Here is a 15028-nt window from a genome sequence, read left to right as displayed (position 1 = left end):
ACTTCTTTATCCATTCATCAGTTGGTGGATTTATTTTTCTTTGCAAATTTTTATTTAAATTCTAATTAGTTAACATACAGTGCAATGTTGGTTTCAGGGGTAGAATTCAGGGATTCATTACTTACATGCAACACCCAGTGCTCATCCTAACAAGTGCCCTCCTTCATCACCCATCTAGTCTATCCCCCACCCATCTCCCTCCATCAATCCTCGGGTTTGTTCTCTGTCTTTAAGAGTCTCTTATTGGGGGTGGGGGGGAGAGTCTCTTATGGTTTGTTTCCTTCTCTCTCTCTTTTTTTCTCCCCTCCCATATGTTTATCTGTTTTGTTTCTAAAATTCCATGTATGAGTGAAATCATATGGTATTCGTCTTTCTCTGACTGACTTATTTTGCCTGGCATAATATACTCTAGTTCCATCCATGTGCTTGCAAATGGCAAGATTTCATTCTTTTTGGTGGCTGAGTAATATTCTGTTGTATACATATACCACATCTTTATCCATTCATCAGTTGGTGGACATTTGGGCCCTCTCCATAGTTTGACTGTTGTTGATAATTCTGCTATAAACATTGGGGTGCATTTTGAATCTGTATTTTTGTATCCTTTGTGTAAATATCTAGTAGTGCAATTCCTGGATCATAAGGTAATTCTATTTTTAACTTGAGGAACTTTCATACTGTTTTTCTTCCTTTCTTTTTAATGTTTATTTATTTTGAGAGCGAGTGAGCAGGGGAGGGGCAGAGAGAGAGGGAGACAGAATCTGAAGCAGGCTTCAGGCTTTGAGCTGTCAGCACACAGCCCAATGTAGGGCTCAAACTTATGGACTGCAAGATCATGACCTGAGCCAAAGTCCGACGCTTAACCGACTGAGCCACCCAGACGTCCCTAAGAATTTCCATACTGTTCTCTAGAGTGACTGCCCCAGTTGCATTCCCACTAACAATGCAAGAGGGTTCCTCTTTCTCCACATCCTTACCAACACCTGTTGTTTCTTGTGTTGTTAATATTAGCCATTGTGACAGGTGTGAGGTGGTATCTCATTGTGGTTTTGATTTGTATTTCCCTGATGATGAGCTATTGAGCATTGTTTCATGTTTCTGTTAGCTATCTGGATGTCTTCTTTGGAAAAGTGGCTATTCATGTCTTTTGTCCATTTCTTCACTGGATTATTTGTGTTTTTTTGGGTGTTGAGTTGATCTAGATTGTGGATACTAACCCTTTATCAGATACGTCATTTGTAAATATCTTCTCCCCTTCTCCGTGGGCTGCCTTTTAGTTTTGTTGATTGTTTCCTTTGCTGTGCAGAAGCCTTTTATCTTGATGAAGTCCCTATAGTTCATATTGACTTTTATATCCCTTGCCTCTGGCAATGGCAATGTGTCCAGTAAGAAGTCGCTCCAGCAGAGGTCAAAGAGGTTGCTGCCTGTGCTCTCAAAGATTTTTATGGTTTCCTGGCTCACATTTAGGTCTTTCATCCATTTTGAATCTATTTTTTTTGTATGGCTTAGCTAGAAGTTAAGCACTCCCTGCTGATTTTTAATTTGGGGTGATTTGTATTAAAGTTGTACACAAAGTGAAACTTATTAATTCTTTTGTGTCTCACTACAAAATTGCAGAAGTCTGATAGGCATAAAATGTGATCACACTGTAACTTTTGTATCAGTTAAGGATTGAGTTTGGTTGCTTTTAACAAAAATCCAAATAGTAATGATTTAAACAAAATAGTGACTCAGTTTATATAGCTAGTATTGGTTCAGCCTCTTGAAGATGTCAGAACATAGGATTCTTAAGAGTTTCTTGAATTTTCCTTGTTGGTGGCATCATGCTCTAGCACAGATGTCGTATCTATTATCTACAAAACAGGATACAGGAAGTACCGGTACCTAAAATCAGGGATAGCAACACTCTTCCACAAATCCTTGTTTTTGTTTCATTGTCAGAATTGTCATTTGGCCACTATAGCTATAAGGAAGACTTCTTCCAACAAAATCTGTAACTTTTTCCAAGAAAGGGAAAATGGATCTTGAGTAGGCAGCAAGTCTCTGCCACAACCTTTTTTTTTTGGTTGGTCTCACCCTAGTCGTTTCATTAGGAGGGTTGTCTGTCAGCAGTCTGTTCACCCGTTAGTCTTACTAAGCCATTTCTCACTTTAAAATATTGTTTGAAATACTAGCTCTTCTATGACAAGTAAATATGTGCCTCCCTCTTGAAAAAAGCCTGTCCATATATTTTCTGCATGTTAGTGTATAATTTAGGTTTACATACAAAGGGCAAGGAGCAGGGCAGGAGGACAACCCATATCTGATCTCCAGTCCCTGTGCTTTTGTGCTTTTACAGGTTTTCTTCTTTTTTTTTTTATAAATGTTATATTTTTAATGTTTATTCATTTTTGAAAGACAGAGACTGAACACAGTAGGGGTGGGCAGAGAGAGAGGGGGACACAGAATCTGAAACAGGCTCCAGGCTCTGAGCTGTCAGCACAGAGCCTGATGTAGGGCTTGAACCCACGAACTGTGAGATCATGACCTGAGCTGAAGTCGGATGCTTTAACTGACTGAACCACCCCCTGGGTGCCCTTCTTTTTTTTTTTTTTTTTTTTTTTTTTTTTTTTTTTAATGTTTAGTTATCTTTGAGAGAGAAAGAGCACGAGCAAGGGAGGGGTAGAGAATCCAAAGCAGGCTCTGCGCTGCCAGCAGCTAGCCCGATGTGGGGCTCGAACTCACCAATTGTGAGTTTATGACCTGAACCAAAGTTGGATGTTCAACAACTGAGCTACCCAGGCACCCTACGTGTTTTCTTATTTAGTCCTCCCATCAACACTGTGAGTGTATTGCAGATGAAGAAATTGAGCTTTGAAATGTTCAATAATTTTCCAAAGTTGATACAGTTCTAAAGTGGGCCACACAATCACTGCAATGTATTTTTGCTTCTAATCATAAAAAACAAAAGCATAGTAATGTGAGGCTGCTGGAACGCAAACTCACTTGTTTAGTTCCAAACTCTCTGCTTTTTCATCATACCATGCAGCTTCCGAAAGTCTTCATCACATAATTATATGCAGTCTAAGTGTTTTTTCTACCATTTGTTCTAGATATATGTCCTTGTAAATAAGGTTCTCTAAAAATGGAAGCCCTAAGGATAGAAGCAAAAACTATATAGCTCTTTTACTAGTAAAGACAGTGACAGAGGTGACTACTAAAATACTTTAATGATACAAAAGAGTGGCTTCCAGTATTTCGTTTGATACGTTTTTAACAATCTGACAGTCTTCTTTGTGTAAGGATGAAATTAAGAATGGGAAATAATCAGTTATGTTGCTGTGATTGCCCCAGAAATTTTAATATGTTACATAAAGGTGAAAATATTAAACGTGAAAGATTTGAAGATTTATTTTCTTTTTTACTTTGAGTTTGTATGGATGTTTGTAGTAGCTTTACAAACAGGACATTCATATGGTTTGGGGCCCTGTTATTCCTAATTATGAATTTCTCTGGTGGAGTTCATAGTGCTCTTTGCCTCTTAATTATCAGATTCAAACTTTGTGTCTTTTTTTTTAAACTTCATACCAGGATATGGTTATACAAGCTCTTCAGAAAACTAACAACAGAAGTATAGAGGCAGCAATTGAATTCATTAGTAAAATGAGTTACCAAGATCCTCGCCGGGAACAGATGGCTGCAGCAGCTGCCAGACCTCTCAATGCCAGCTTGAAACCAGGTGATTAATCAGACATTTTTTTTCTCATTTCTTAATAGTATTATTTTAGAATCATTTCAATGTATCAACTCTCGGGGCACCTGGGTGGCTCATTTGGTTGACTGAGCTCATTTGGTTGACCAGCTTTAGCTCAGGTCATGATCTTGCAGTTGGTGAGCTCAACCCCGCATCAGGCTTGCTGCTGTCAGTGCAGAGCCCACTTCACATCCTCTGTCCCCCTCTCTCACTGCCCCTCCCCAGATTGTTAGCATATTACAGAGGAAGAGAAACAACCACTTTGCTTTAATGAGAACAAACAGGCTTAGGTGATATAGGGAAGATAAGGAGTTCCTTTCTGATGCCTTCAGCTTTCTCTGAAGTGTAAAATCAGGTCATTTGTCTGGAGTGGTGGGTGAGGAATGGGACAGGTGATTTGAGGAGACTCAGAACAGGGGAGAGTTGTAGTGGAGACCAAAAGAATCAGTAGAATTTCCTGACGGTGCTAAAGCCATTTGATGATGCTGATCGTTGAATTTATAGTGGAATCAGTCTGCACTTCACTCCACCTTTTCTGGCAGGTGTGAGAAAAAAGTGGGTAACTGGAATCATCTGTGAGTAGAGTTCTAAACAGGTACAAATAAGATCGATAAAGGGAGTTCAGAATGTTGATAAAAGTGTAATTTATAATTTAAATTCTTAATCAGAGCATATTCCTCCTCTACCTTTAGTGGCTTTTCATTCCTTCCAGACACCTCTTGATGGCCTTGATGTTCTCAGGCTTTATCCAGTACCCCACTTCCCTTCATTTACTTCTCTCCAGTCATACTGGGTTTCTTTTTGTTCTTGGAAAATACCAAGCTCCCAGTTTAGGACTTTTGCCTACTCTTAATTCATCTGCTTGGTGGAGCCTTTTCTGTTCTGAATGTCATCCCTTTCTGTCCTGTTACTCTCGATATCATTTGACGCCATTTATGGTTCCTTCATTGGATTTATCAATACACAGATATTACCTTGTTTATTTATTTTTTGTTTATTTATTTATTTTGAGAGAGACAGTGTGAGTGGGGAAGGGGCAGAGGGAGACACTGCCAGCTCAGAGCCTGATGTGGGGCTTGAACTCACAAAACTGTGAGATCATGACCTGAGCTGAAACCAAGAGTCAGAAGCTTAACTGACTCAGCCCCCCAGGCACCCCTACCTTGTTTATTTATTTGTTTGTTATCATTGTCAGTCTTCTCCCCCAAGAATGGAAGTTCCATGGGGCCAGGGATATTATTTGTTCACCACTGTACTTAGATTAATTAGATGCTCAATAAAAATTTAATGAATGAATAGAAATGAGAAGAGAAAAGGGAATACAGAGGAAAGGAAGAAGTAGTGGACCATGGATTTAAATTAGATAAAGTGGGGGTGCCTGGGTGGCTCATTCAGTTAAGTGTCCAACTTTGGCTCAGGTCATGATCTCACAGTTCATAGGTTCGAGCCCTGGATAGGGCTCTCTGATGTCAGCACAGAGCCCACTTCAACTCTGCACAGTTGAAAGCCCTGTCTTTGAACTCTCACATGCACAAAAATAAATAAACTTAAAAAAATAATAAAAACAAAATAGCTAAAGTGTATCACAAAGAAAGCAGAGGATTAATGAAGTAGGGATTAATATGGAGGTCTTAATGGGGTTGAAGAATGCTTGTAGTAGTAGTTAAATAGGAAAGGAGAGTTGTGGTCCAAGAGTATAAACCTCAAAGAAGTGATTTTAAAAAAAGCAGCAGATATGGATGATATCAAAATTAGAAATGTTATCTTAGGAATGATACTTGAGGTAGAGTTGAGGGGAGGAGACCAAGGAACTGAGAGGTGAGGGTGATGGATGGTCCGTCCTTGTGGATGCTGAAGTTACAGAATGATGGCAGGGCTTAGGGTAGACCAGGTATCAAAACTATGGGTGAATGAGGATGAACAAGTAGGAGTTCGTTAAGTGAGAGGAATGAACGTGGCCGCCCAGATAGCATGAGCGTCCAAAGAGTGTGACGGAATAATAAGAGGTAGAATCCCATCTTTAGCTCAGTTCATTTTTAAAGAAGACCTGTTAATTGCAAAGGACCAAAAAGAAAGTAATGTCAGCAGAAGATAACCAACTTTAAGGAGGTGGTGGGAAAGCTTGGGGCAGAGGTTATGATATAGGAGCATTTGTTGGAGGGCAATAGTGGGAGGGTTTGGGAAGTGGGAGAACACAGAGAGCTTTATGGGAGGTGCAGAACAGAGATGGCAGTATACTTGAAGGTTGCGGAGACTTCTGATTTAACTGGTAAAAGCCGGGAGAGTGAATACATGTTGTCTTTAGCCTCAGCTGACTCTCTGAGGAAGGTGCGACTGAGCTTGGAGGCCAGAGGACTTGCCTAGGTTGCCCAGAGTGATGATTTTCCTCAAGTCATAGACCCAGTATGCTGCCCAGTCTAGCTGAAATAGACTGTTACACTGTACATTTTTTTTAATGTTTATTTTGAGAAAGAGAGAGAGTGGGGGAGGGGAAAAGAGAGAGGGAGAGAGAGAATCGCAAACAGGCTCCTTGCTGTCAGCATGGCACCTGATGTGGGGTTTGATCCCATGAACTGTGAGATCATGACCTGAGCCCAAATCCAGAGCCAGAGGCTTAACCCACTGAGCCACCAGGTGCCCCTAAACTGTACATTCTGAACATTTACCTTTTTTTTCTCATATGTGTTATTAAATATATTTTCTCCCAGGATGATATTGACCTTTCAGATTTGTAGATGTTTCTTATTTTGTTTTGAATGTTGTTAAATGTTTTATGTATTTAGATCTGTCAGTCTTTACTGTATGTTCTCTATCCTTGTCATACCTGGGAAGACCTTCCCAAGAGGTACAAAAGAGGTACTCCCAATATTACTGGATGTTCACTTGTTTTTTTCTTAGTGCTTGTATGGTTTCATCTTTACACTGAAATACTTAATCTTTCTGTAATGTATTATTTCTATATATTGAATTTTATACAAATGTATATATTTTTAAATGTATTAAAGATCTTTTCCAAGTATCCAGACTATTTTAAAAACTTCATTTGGGGGCCGGGTATGAGTATCATATATTTTCTTGCCTATTTCATTTATTTGGAAATTTTAGTAAAGAGAAACTCTGTAAAATCTATATTTAGTGTTCAGCTAGTTACCCCCTGGTGTCTTAGAAATATATTTAAAAGTAGTTGTATCTATTAAAATTTTAAATGGACAAAACTTTGGCTCAATAATGCCACTTCTGATAATTTATCTACCTAACATATATATGAAATGATATCTGCACAAAATTTTTCGATGCCTTTTTTTTTTTTTTTTTTGTATAGCAAAAGACTAGAAACAACCTTAATATTCTTCAGTAGGAGAACTGATTAAATAAATTTGGGTATATCCATACAGTGAAACACTGTGGTGACACTTTTTTAAAGTAAGAAAACATTTTATATACAGAATCTTCAACATTTTAAGAAGAAGAGTAGGGATAATAATAGAAGTAGGAAGTATGCTATTTACTTGTGTATCCCTAAAACATCTTACTAATGATAATGGTTACCTTCAAGAAAGGAAGCTGGTTGGCTAAGGGACAGACGTGGGTATTCTTTTGTACTTCTAGAATTTTTAGCCATGAAAATGTATTACCTAGTCAAAATAAGTAAAATTTGAAAGGTGAAATAATACTAGTGTACTAAACTTTGATTTTTATAATTCTTGAAAGAGAGTTACCATTTAGCTGTGTCAGAATTCCAAACTTAATTTTTTAAAAATAAGATGTTAAAAACCTGCTTTTTTTTCCTCTCTCTGTTTTATGACCATAGGGAGTGTGCAACAACCAGTTAACCGCAAACAAAGCTGGAAAGGTTCCAAAGAATCCTTAGTTCCTCAGAGACATGGCCCACCACTAGGAGAAAGCGTGGCCTATCGTTCCGAAAGTCCCAACTCGCAGACAGACGTAGGAAGACCTTTGTCAGGATCTGGTATAACAGCATTTGCTCAAGCCCACCCAAGCAACGGACAGAGGGTGAACCCCCCACCACCTCCTCAAGTAAGGAGTGTCACTCCTCCCCCACCTCCCAGAGGCCAGACTCCCCCTCCAAGAGGTACAACTCCCCCTCCTCCCTCGTGGGAACCAAACTCTCAAACAAAGCGCTATTCCGGAAACATGGAATATGTAATCTCCCGAATCTCTCCAGTTCCACCTGGAGCCTGGCAGGAGGGCTATCCTCCACCGCCTCTGAACACGTCCCCAATGAATCCTCCTAATCAGGGACAGAGAGGCATTAGTTCTGTTCCTGTTGGCAGACAACCTATCATCATGCAGAGTTCCAACAAATTTAACTTTCCACCAGGAAGACCTGGAATTCAGAATGGTAGCGGTCAAACTGATTTTATGATACACCAAAATGTCCCTGCTGGCACTGTGAATCGGCAGCCGCCCCCTCCGTATCCTCTGACCCCAACTAATGGACAGAGCTCTTCTGCTTTACAAACGGGGGGATCTGCTGCCCCTTCATCATATACAAATGGAAATATTCCCCAATCTATGATGGTGCCAAACAGAAACAGTCATAACATGGAACTTTATAACATTAATGCACCTGGACTGCAAACAACGTGGCCTCAGTCATCTTCCGCTCCAGCCCAGTCATCCCCAAGCAGTGGGCATGAAATCCCCACATGGCAACCTAACATACCAGTGAGGTCAAATTCCTTTAATAACCCGTTAGGAAATAGAACAAGTCATTCTGCTAATTCTCAGCCCTCAGCTACAACAGTCACTGCAATTACACCAGCTCCTATTCAACAGCCTGTGAAAAGTATACGTGTATTAAAACCAGAGCTACAGACTGCGTTAGCACCTACACACCCTTCTTGGATACCCCAGCCAGTTCAAACGGTTCAACCTAGTCCTTTTTCTGAGGGTACCACTTCAAATATGACTGTTATGCCTCCTGTTGCTGAGGCTCCAAATTATCAAGGCCCACCTCCACCTTACCCAAAACATCTGCTACACCAAAACCCATCTGTTCCCCCATATGAATCAATCAGTAAATCTAGCAAAGAGGATCAGCCCAGCTTGCCCAAGGAAGATGAGAGTGAAAAAAGTTACGAAAATATGGATGGTGGGGATAAAGAAAAGAAACAGATTACAACTTCACCCATCACTGTTAGGAAAAACAAGAAAGATGAAGAGCGAAGGGAATCTCGTATTCAAAGTTACTCTCCTCAGGCGTTTAAATTCTTTATGGAGCAACATGTAGAAAATGTACTCAAATCTCATCAGCAACGGCTACATCGGAAAAAACAGTTAGAGAATGAAATGATGCGGGTAAAACCTTTTAAAATGCAGATTTTTATACTTGATCGTCTGTTTGCTTAGTGTTTATTTTTAAATATCGGTCCAGTGTTTTTTCCTTCTTTTTATAGCTAAGTTCATTATCAATTATTTAAAGTCAGTAAACTTTAACGTACTTTTGATTATACCATTTTATTTTAGTATTTCAAAATTTACTCCATTTCCTGTAATAAAGTTCTAATAAATTAAGAAAAATATACTTTATGGAGTGCTATTTAGGTGTACATAATCCCTTTTTATGGAAATAGCAAAGGTTCTTTCTTTCTTTTTTTTTTTTTTTGCAAAGGTTATTTTTTAAGTTGTATGCATTTTCTTACAACTGTTTAAACTAGCTAGAAATATCTGGGTACATCTCTTGATATGAAACTTTTTTTTTTTTTTTTTTTTTTTTACTTATAGTAGTTTTGGGACCTTATTCGTCAGGTTTATTCATTTGGTTGGTCTTATTAAAAAGTATCAAAGACTTATCTCTTCAGTTATTTCCTCATCTAATTTCATTTTTTTATAATGTACTAGAAAAATATGCTGAAATTATTAAACCACTAAAAGGAAGATCAAGAATAAGTGCTCACTCATTTTAAATTAGTCTGTTGTGATTCTATGTACATATCTTCACTGGATATTATGGTGATACTATCATTGTTACTATTTTTGTCACATTTTACAGTTCAAACAAATTTAACTTTCACTCAGAATCCAAGAGGCTTAAATTTGTGATGAAACTTCCTCACATAATTTGAGGGCCATTCTTTTAAATTTAATTTTTTTTTAATGTTTTATTTAAATTTTTGAGAGACAGAGTGCGAGTAGGGAAGGGGCAGAGAGAGAGGGAGACACAGAATCCCAAGCAGGCTCCAGGCTCTGAGCTGTTAGCACAGAGCCTGACGCCCGGGCTCAAACCCATGAACTGTGAGATCATGACCTGAGCCAGTCAGACGCTTAACCAACTGAGCCACCTAGGCGTCACGAGAGCCATTCTCTTAAAATGATTTGTCTAAATCTGATTTCACAGTATTGTTATTCCTGCTATAAATTGAATTTTCTTAGATGAGAAACACCATGATAATCTGTATGACCCATCCATATTTTAGCCCTTAGGATTTCTTACTAAAGTCTGTCTGTATGTATTTTCTTAGTTTATTTTTCCTTTTTCCTCTTCACTTTCACTAATAGCTGATTTAAACTTTTATGGTGTTGGAAGCTTTGCTGACTTCTGTAGCCTCCATTACTGTGTAGGCAAGTAAGATTTTAAGAGAAACAGTTCTACACTAAGTCTGGCATGCCACCCTTCTTAAAAGATACTGCATGCAAATGTGCACACCCTAACAGAAGCATGAGGTCGCTATATTCTAATTAGGCTTGCATTTCTAGAATTAGACTCTACTTCTTACATTCCTATTCTATTTTAACCCTTAAATTGTTTCTTATTAAACTAGCCAAAAATAAACTTCCTTCTAAATCCGGGTAGTCCATGTCTACTCAGAAGTTGGCTTTTGTTTTTAATCTGTTTTTTGGTGTCTTCATAAGTCACATTGACTATTCTTTGAAATGTTCCAAAATACCGAAAGGATACCTTGTAATCAAACAAGTTGTCCTTTTTAAATACGGTAGGAGAAACCTTTTGCATTTTGTGTTAGTGGTGGCTGCGCACCCTACCTACCCTTCCTCTAGTGCCTGAGAAAAAGAAAAGAAAGATGGGTTGTGAATGAGTGGTTAAGTTAGAAACGACATTCTTTTGTTCTTAATACATCAGTTTTTTAGAATAAATGAATCTGGAGGGAAGAATTTCTTTTCATGAAAGAAAAGAGGAAGAATATTTTAATTGTAGGCATTCCACAAGAGAAGCATATATAATAAAGGTAGTCTGATCACATAATTTGGGGTGGACATGCATGGGGAGATGGATGAGGATGCATGTTAACAGATGTTTGGTTGTTGCACATTGGGAACTTTGTTGGGGTGCATTAGAAAACAGTAGGAAGCTGACCGTTGGTATCATCTTGCTCTCCATGGCAGAATCTGCATAAAAACTCACCTTTGTATATCCTGTTAACTATCCCTTAAGCTGCACTTGTGTTAATTAATTTTCTCTGAAGTATATTCTAGATTTCTAACATGCTTCGTTAAAAATTATTATGCATTTAACCTTTAAATATATGCCTGAGTTTTTCCAAACTATTTTTTAATATTTGGTATAGAAGCTAATTCCTCATTTAACCTTTAGTTTATTTGCCTAGGTTGGACTATCTCAAGATGCCCAGGATCAAATGAGAAAGATGCTTTGCCAAAAAGAGTCTAATTATATCCGTCTTAAGAGGGCTAAAATGGACAAGTCTATGTTTGTGAAGATAAAGACACTAGGAATAGGAGCATTTGGTGAAGTCTGTCTAGCAAGAAAAGTAGATACTAAGGCTTTGTACGCAACAAAAACTCTTCGAAAGAAAGATGTTCTGCTTCGAAATCAAGTCGCTCATGTTAAAGCTGAGAGAGATATCCTGGCCGAAGCTGACAATGAATGGGTAGTTCGTCTATATTATTCATTCCAAGATAAGGACAATTTATACTTTGTAATGGACTATATTCCTGGGGGTGATATGATGAGCCTATTAATTAGAATGGGCATCTTTCCAGAAAATCTGGCACGATTCTACATAGCAGAACTTACCTGTGCCGTTGAAAGTGTTCATAAAATGGGTTTTATTCATAGAGATATTAAACCTGATAATATTTTGATTGATCGTGATGGTCATATTAAATTGACTGACTTCGGCCTCTGCACTGGCTTCAGATGGACACATGATTCTAAGTACTATCAGAGTGGTGAGTAAAACCATAAAATTTGTACATATTAATATGACTTGTAAATGTAATAAGATATAAGGTATTCTCACTGGATGGAAGCCATAAGTCCTGGTTTCAGTCTTGACTATTGGATAAATGTGAGTGAATCCTTTAGACACCAAGACTTATAAAATGAAAGAATGTGTTAGATTATTTCTAAATATCATTATTTAGAAATAAATAATGAGAAAAATCCCAAGCAGGTTCCATGCTCAGTGGGACCTCACAATTGAGCCGAAATCAAGAGTCAGACACTTAACCAACTGAGCCACCCGGGCGTCCCCCAAAATTTTTAAATGAAGCCCCATACCCACCATTCAGCTTAAAAACTAGATTGTCAGTGCTTCTGAAGCCCTTAAACGATTGCTTCGCCTTTTTCTTCCACAGAAGTAACCATTATTTCAGAACTTTGTAATCACATTTCTTTACTTTTCTCTATACTTTTCCCAATGTTTATAACCCTAAACAATGTTATTTTATTTTGCCTACTCTTGAACGTTATTTCAATGTAATCATTCTATATGTATTCTTCTATGTTCACTTCTTTTATGTATTTGAGGTTGATCTGTGTTATTGCATATGACATGTATTTTCACTGCTATTTAGGATTCCGTGGTATGACTATTATACGACTTATTTAACCTTAAACACTCTATCTACATGATTTTGTTCAATCTCACATCACTGTGAGGCAGGATAAAGAAACTGAGGCTTAGTTAGATGAAGCAATTTGCCCAAGGTCAGACAGAAAAGAAGTGTAGGGGGCTAGGCTTTGAACCCAGGTTTGTCTGATTACAGGGCCCATGTTATTTCTACTACACCACACTGCTCACCAAGATCCCTTCAAAGCGCTAATGGAAGTGTAAGTCGATCTAACAATTCTTGAATACTTATGACCAGGTTCTTTACATATATTCTAATTTAAGGGTCACAGCAATCTTCTCAGGTAAGTATTAGCCTCCTGTGTTTCTGTGAAGCCAAGTAGGTTGACAGTAAGTGGATAGAACTGAGACACTTGAACCTGTCTCCTCAGAGTCACCCTAAAAATTTGGGGTTCTTCTTAAAAATATGATTCGTGGGCTCTATTCCAGTCTTCTGATTTAAAATCTTCACTGGAGAGGAGAAATTGTACTTTATTTTTTTAAAGTTTGCTTTTTATTTTTTTACTTTTTTGAGTAGGCTCCACGCCCAGTGTGGGGCTTGAATTCGTGATCCTGAGATCAAGAGTTGTATGCTCTACTGACTGAGCCAGCCAGGAACCCTGCCTAGATGATTATTACAGTCAGTTTAAATACGAGCTGTATTTTTCTAGGTGATTTCATCCAGTCATGGCTTTAAATGCCATTTCATTCCAGTGACTTCGAAATCTCTCTTTCTAGAAGTTGCCCCTCCCGTTCACGTGTGTGTCTAATAGGCCTTTTAAACTTCACATTGCCAATAAACAACTCTCAATTTCTCCCCCTCCAGTCGTCCCCATGTTAGTAAATTGCACTACCACCGCCCACTTAGTTATCCTTGATTCTTTTCTCCCCACACCGTCTACATCTAATCCATCAATAAATCCTGTTTATTCCACCTCTAAAAATACCCTTGATCTGTTCACTTTTCTACATCTCCACTGTTACTGTCAGGGTAGCCTCTGAACTGGTCACTCCTCACGCTTGTCCTCCCTACAGTTGGTGCTCTACATGGCAGTTAGTGTTTTCTTTTTGAAACATAAATCAGATCTTGTCGTTCTCTTCAAACTCTCTGGTATCTTCCCACTGCATTTGCAGTAAAAGGCAAACCACTTCTTTTGCTTATTAAACACCGGCTCTGACTCCTATTGCCCACCATTCTCTCCTAATTTACCAGCCCCACTGGTCTCTCTTGTTACTGTTGTTTCTCTGTGGAATGTCTTGCCCTGGTTTTCAAATGGTTGAGTCCCTCTGGTTTTTACAAATGTCACCTCAGTTCGTCTTCCTGAGCCACCTTAGTACATTTGTCATATTACCTCACGTTGATTCTTTGAATGGGATGCATCACTATTTTTATATACATATTTTTATCGATATATATATGTATATGTATCGATATAAAATATATATCTGTTTGTTGTGTTTGTCCAATACAGAGAAGCTACCCGAAAGAAGATCCCTGTCTTATTTGTCGTTGTCATTTATTGAATGAACAAACACTGATCTCATTTGTTTGAAACTTTGTTCAGAATAGTAAGGGGAAGCAGTCTGCATAACAAATTCCTGATCCTACGAACTCATGACTTTAATTATCATCATTTGACATTGAGTAAATTACTGAAACTTACACTAATTTTTCTTAGAGTAACACTTGTCCTATTAGTATCTCGGAGCACAGGCTGTAGTTAGTAATAAACACCATCAGTGATATGGCATACATTGTGTCTTATTTTGTCTCAAGGGAAGAGTACTGTTAACTCTAAACCATGATGTCAAAAGATTAAACAGTCTTTAGGCTCAGTCTTGTTCTTGTTGCTTTTATTTATTTATTTATTATTTACGTACTTTCTACATAGGTGACCATCCACGGCAAGATAGTATGGATTTCAGTAATGAATGGGGTGACCCTTCTAACTGTCGATGTGGAGATAGATTGAAGCCATTGGAGCGGAGAGCTGCACGCCAACACCAGCGGTGTCTTGCACATTCGTTGGTTGGGACACCCAATTATATTGCACCTGAAGTGTTGTTACGAACAGGTAAAAACATTAGTTTTGTGATAATCTCAATAGGCCTTTAGACCAGCTGAAATTTACATTAATTAACATGTGGCTTATTTTTCAGGTTTATAATAAAAATATTAATTATACAGCATTTTGGTGATTTAATATTTTTATTGTATTCTGAGCACTTTTTAAAAAGTTTCTGAATAACTATAACTTTGGTATCTTATTTTAGGCTATACACAGTTATGTGATTGGTGGAGTGTTGGTGTAATTCTTTTTGAAATGTTGGTGGGTCAACCTCCTTTCTTGGCACAAACACCATTAGAAACACAAATGAAGGTAAGATATAGCATCTATACCAAAGACTTGTCAGAGTCCCTATATCATAGACTTTTAGCAATCCTTTATTTAGAACATCTTAT

At 38.1% G+C, this 15028-nt stretch overlaps 1 protein-coding gene across 3 annotated transcripts in view; it reads left to right on the top strand.

Annotated features, from left to right (window-relative positions):
* LATS1 (large tumor suppressor kinase 1) overlaps positions 1 to 15028 on the top strand; it is a 49714-nt gene that overhangs the window by 29936 nt on the left and 4750 nt on the right. For 2 of the 3 annotated variants that reach the window (XM_042987302.1, XM_042987303.1), the window contains exons 3-7: positions 3571 to 3718; positions 7545 to 9055; positions 11320 to 11902; positions 14457 to 14639; positions 14839 to 14945. In XM_042987302.1, the coding sequence (XP_042843236.1) occupies positions 3571 to 3718; positions 7545 to 9055; positions 11320 to 11902; positions 14457 to 14639; positions 14839 to 14945 (2532 nt within the window). Of the gene's footprint in view, positions 1 to 3570; positions 3719 to 7544; positions 9056 to 11319; positions 11903 to 12721; positions 12786 to 14456; positions 14640 to 14838; positions 14946 to 15028 lie in introns of those variants that run through there. The other variant, XM_042987304.1, reaches the window with a different exon arrangement.

The sequence above is a fragment of the Panthera tigris genome, chromosome B2 (genome assembly GCF_018350195.1).
Source record: "Panthera tigris isolate Pti1 chromosome B2, P.tigris_Pti1_mat1.1, whole genome shotgun sequence".
Lineage (NCBI taxonomy): Eukaryota > Metazoa > Chordata > Mammalia > Carnivora > Felidae > Panthera > Panthera tigris.
The sequence above is the reverse complement of the archived record's forward strand: the minus strand, read 5'-3'. Positions and strand labels throughout refer to the sequence as shown.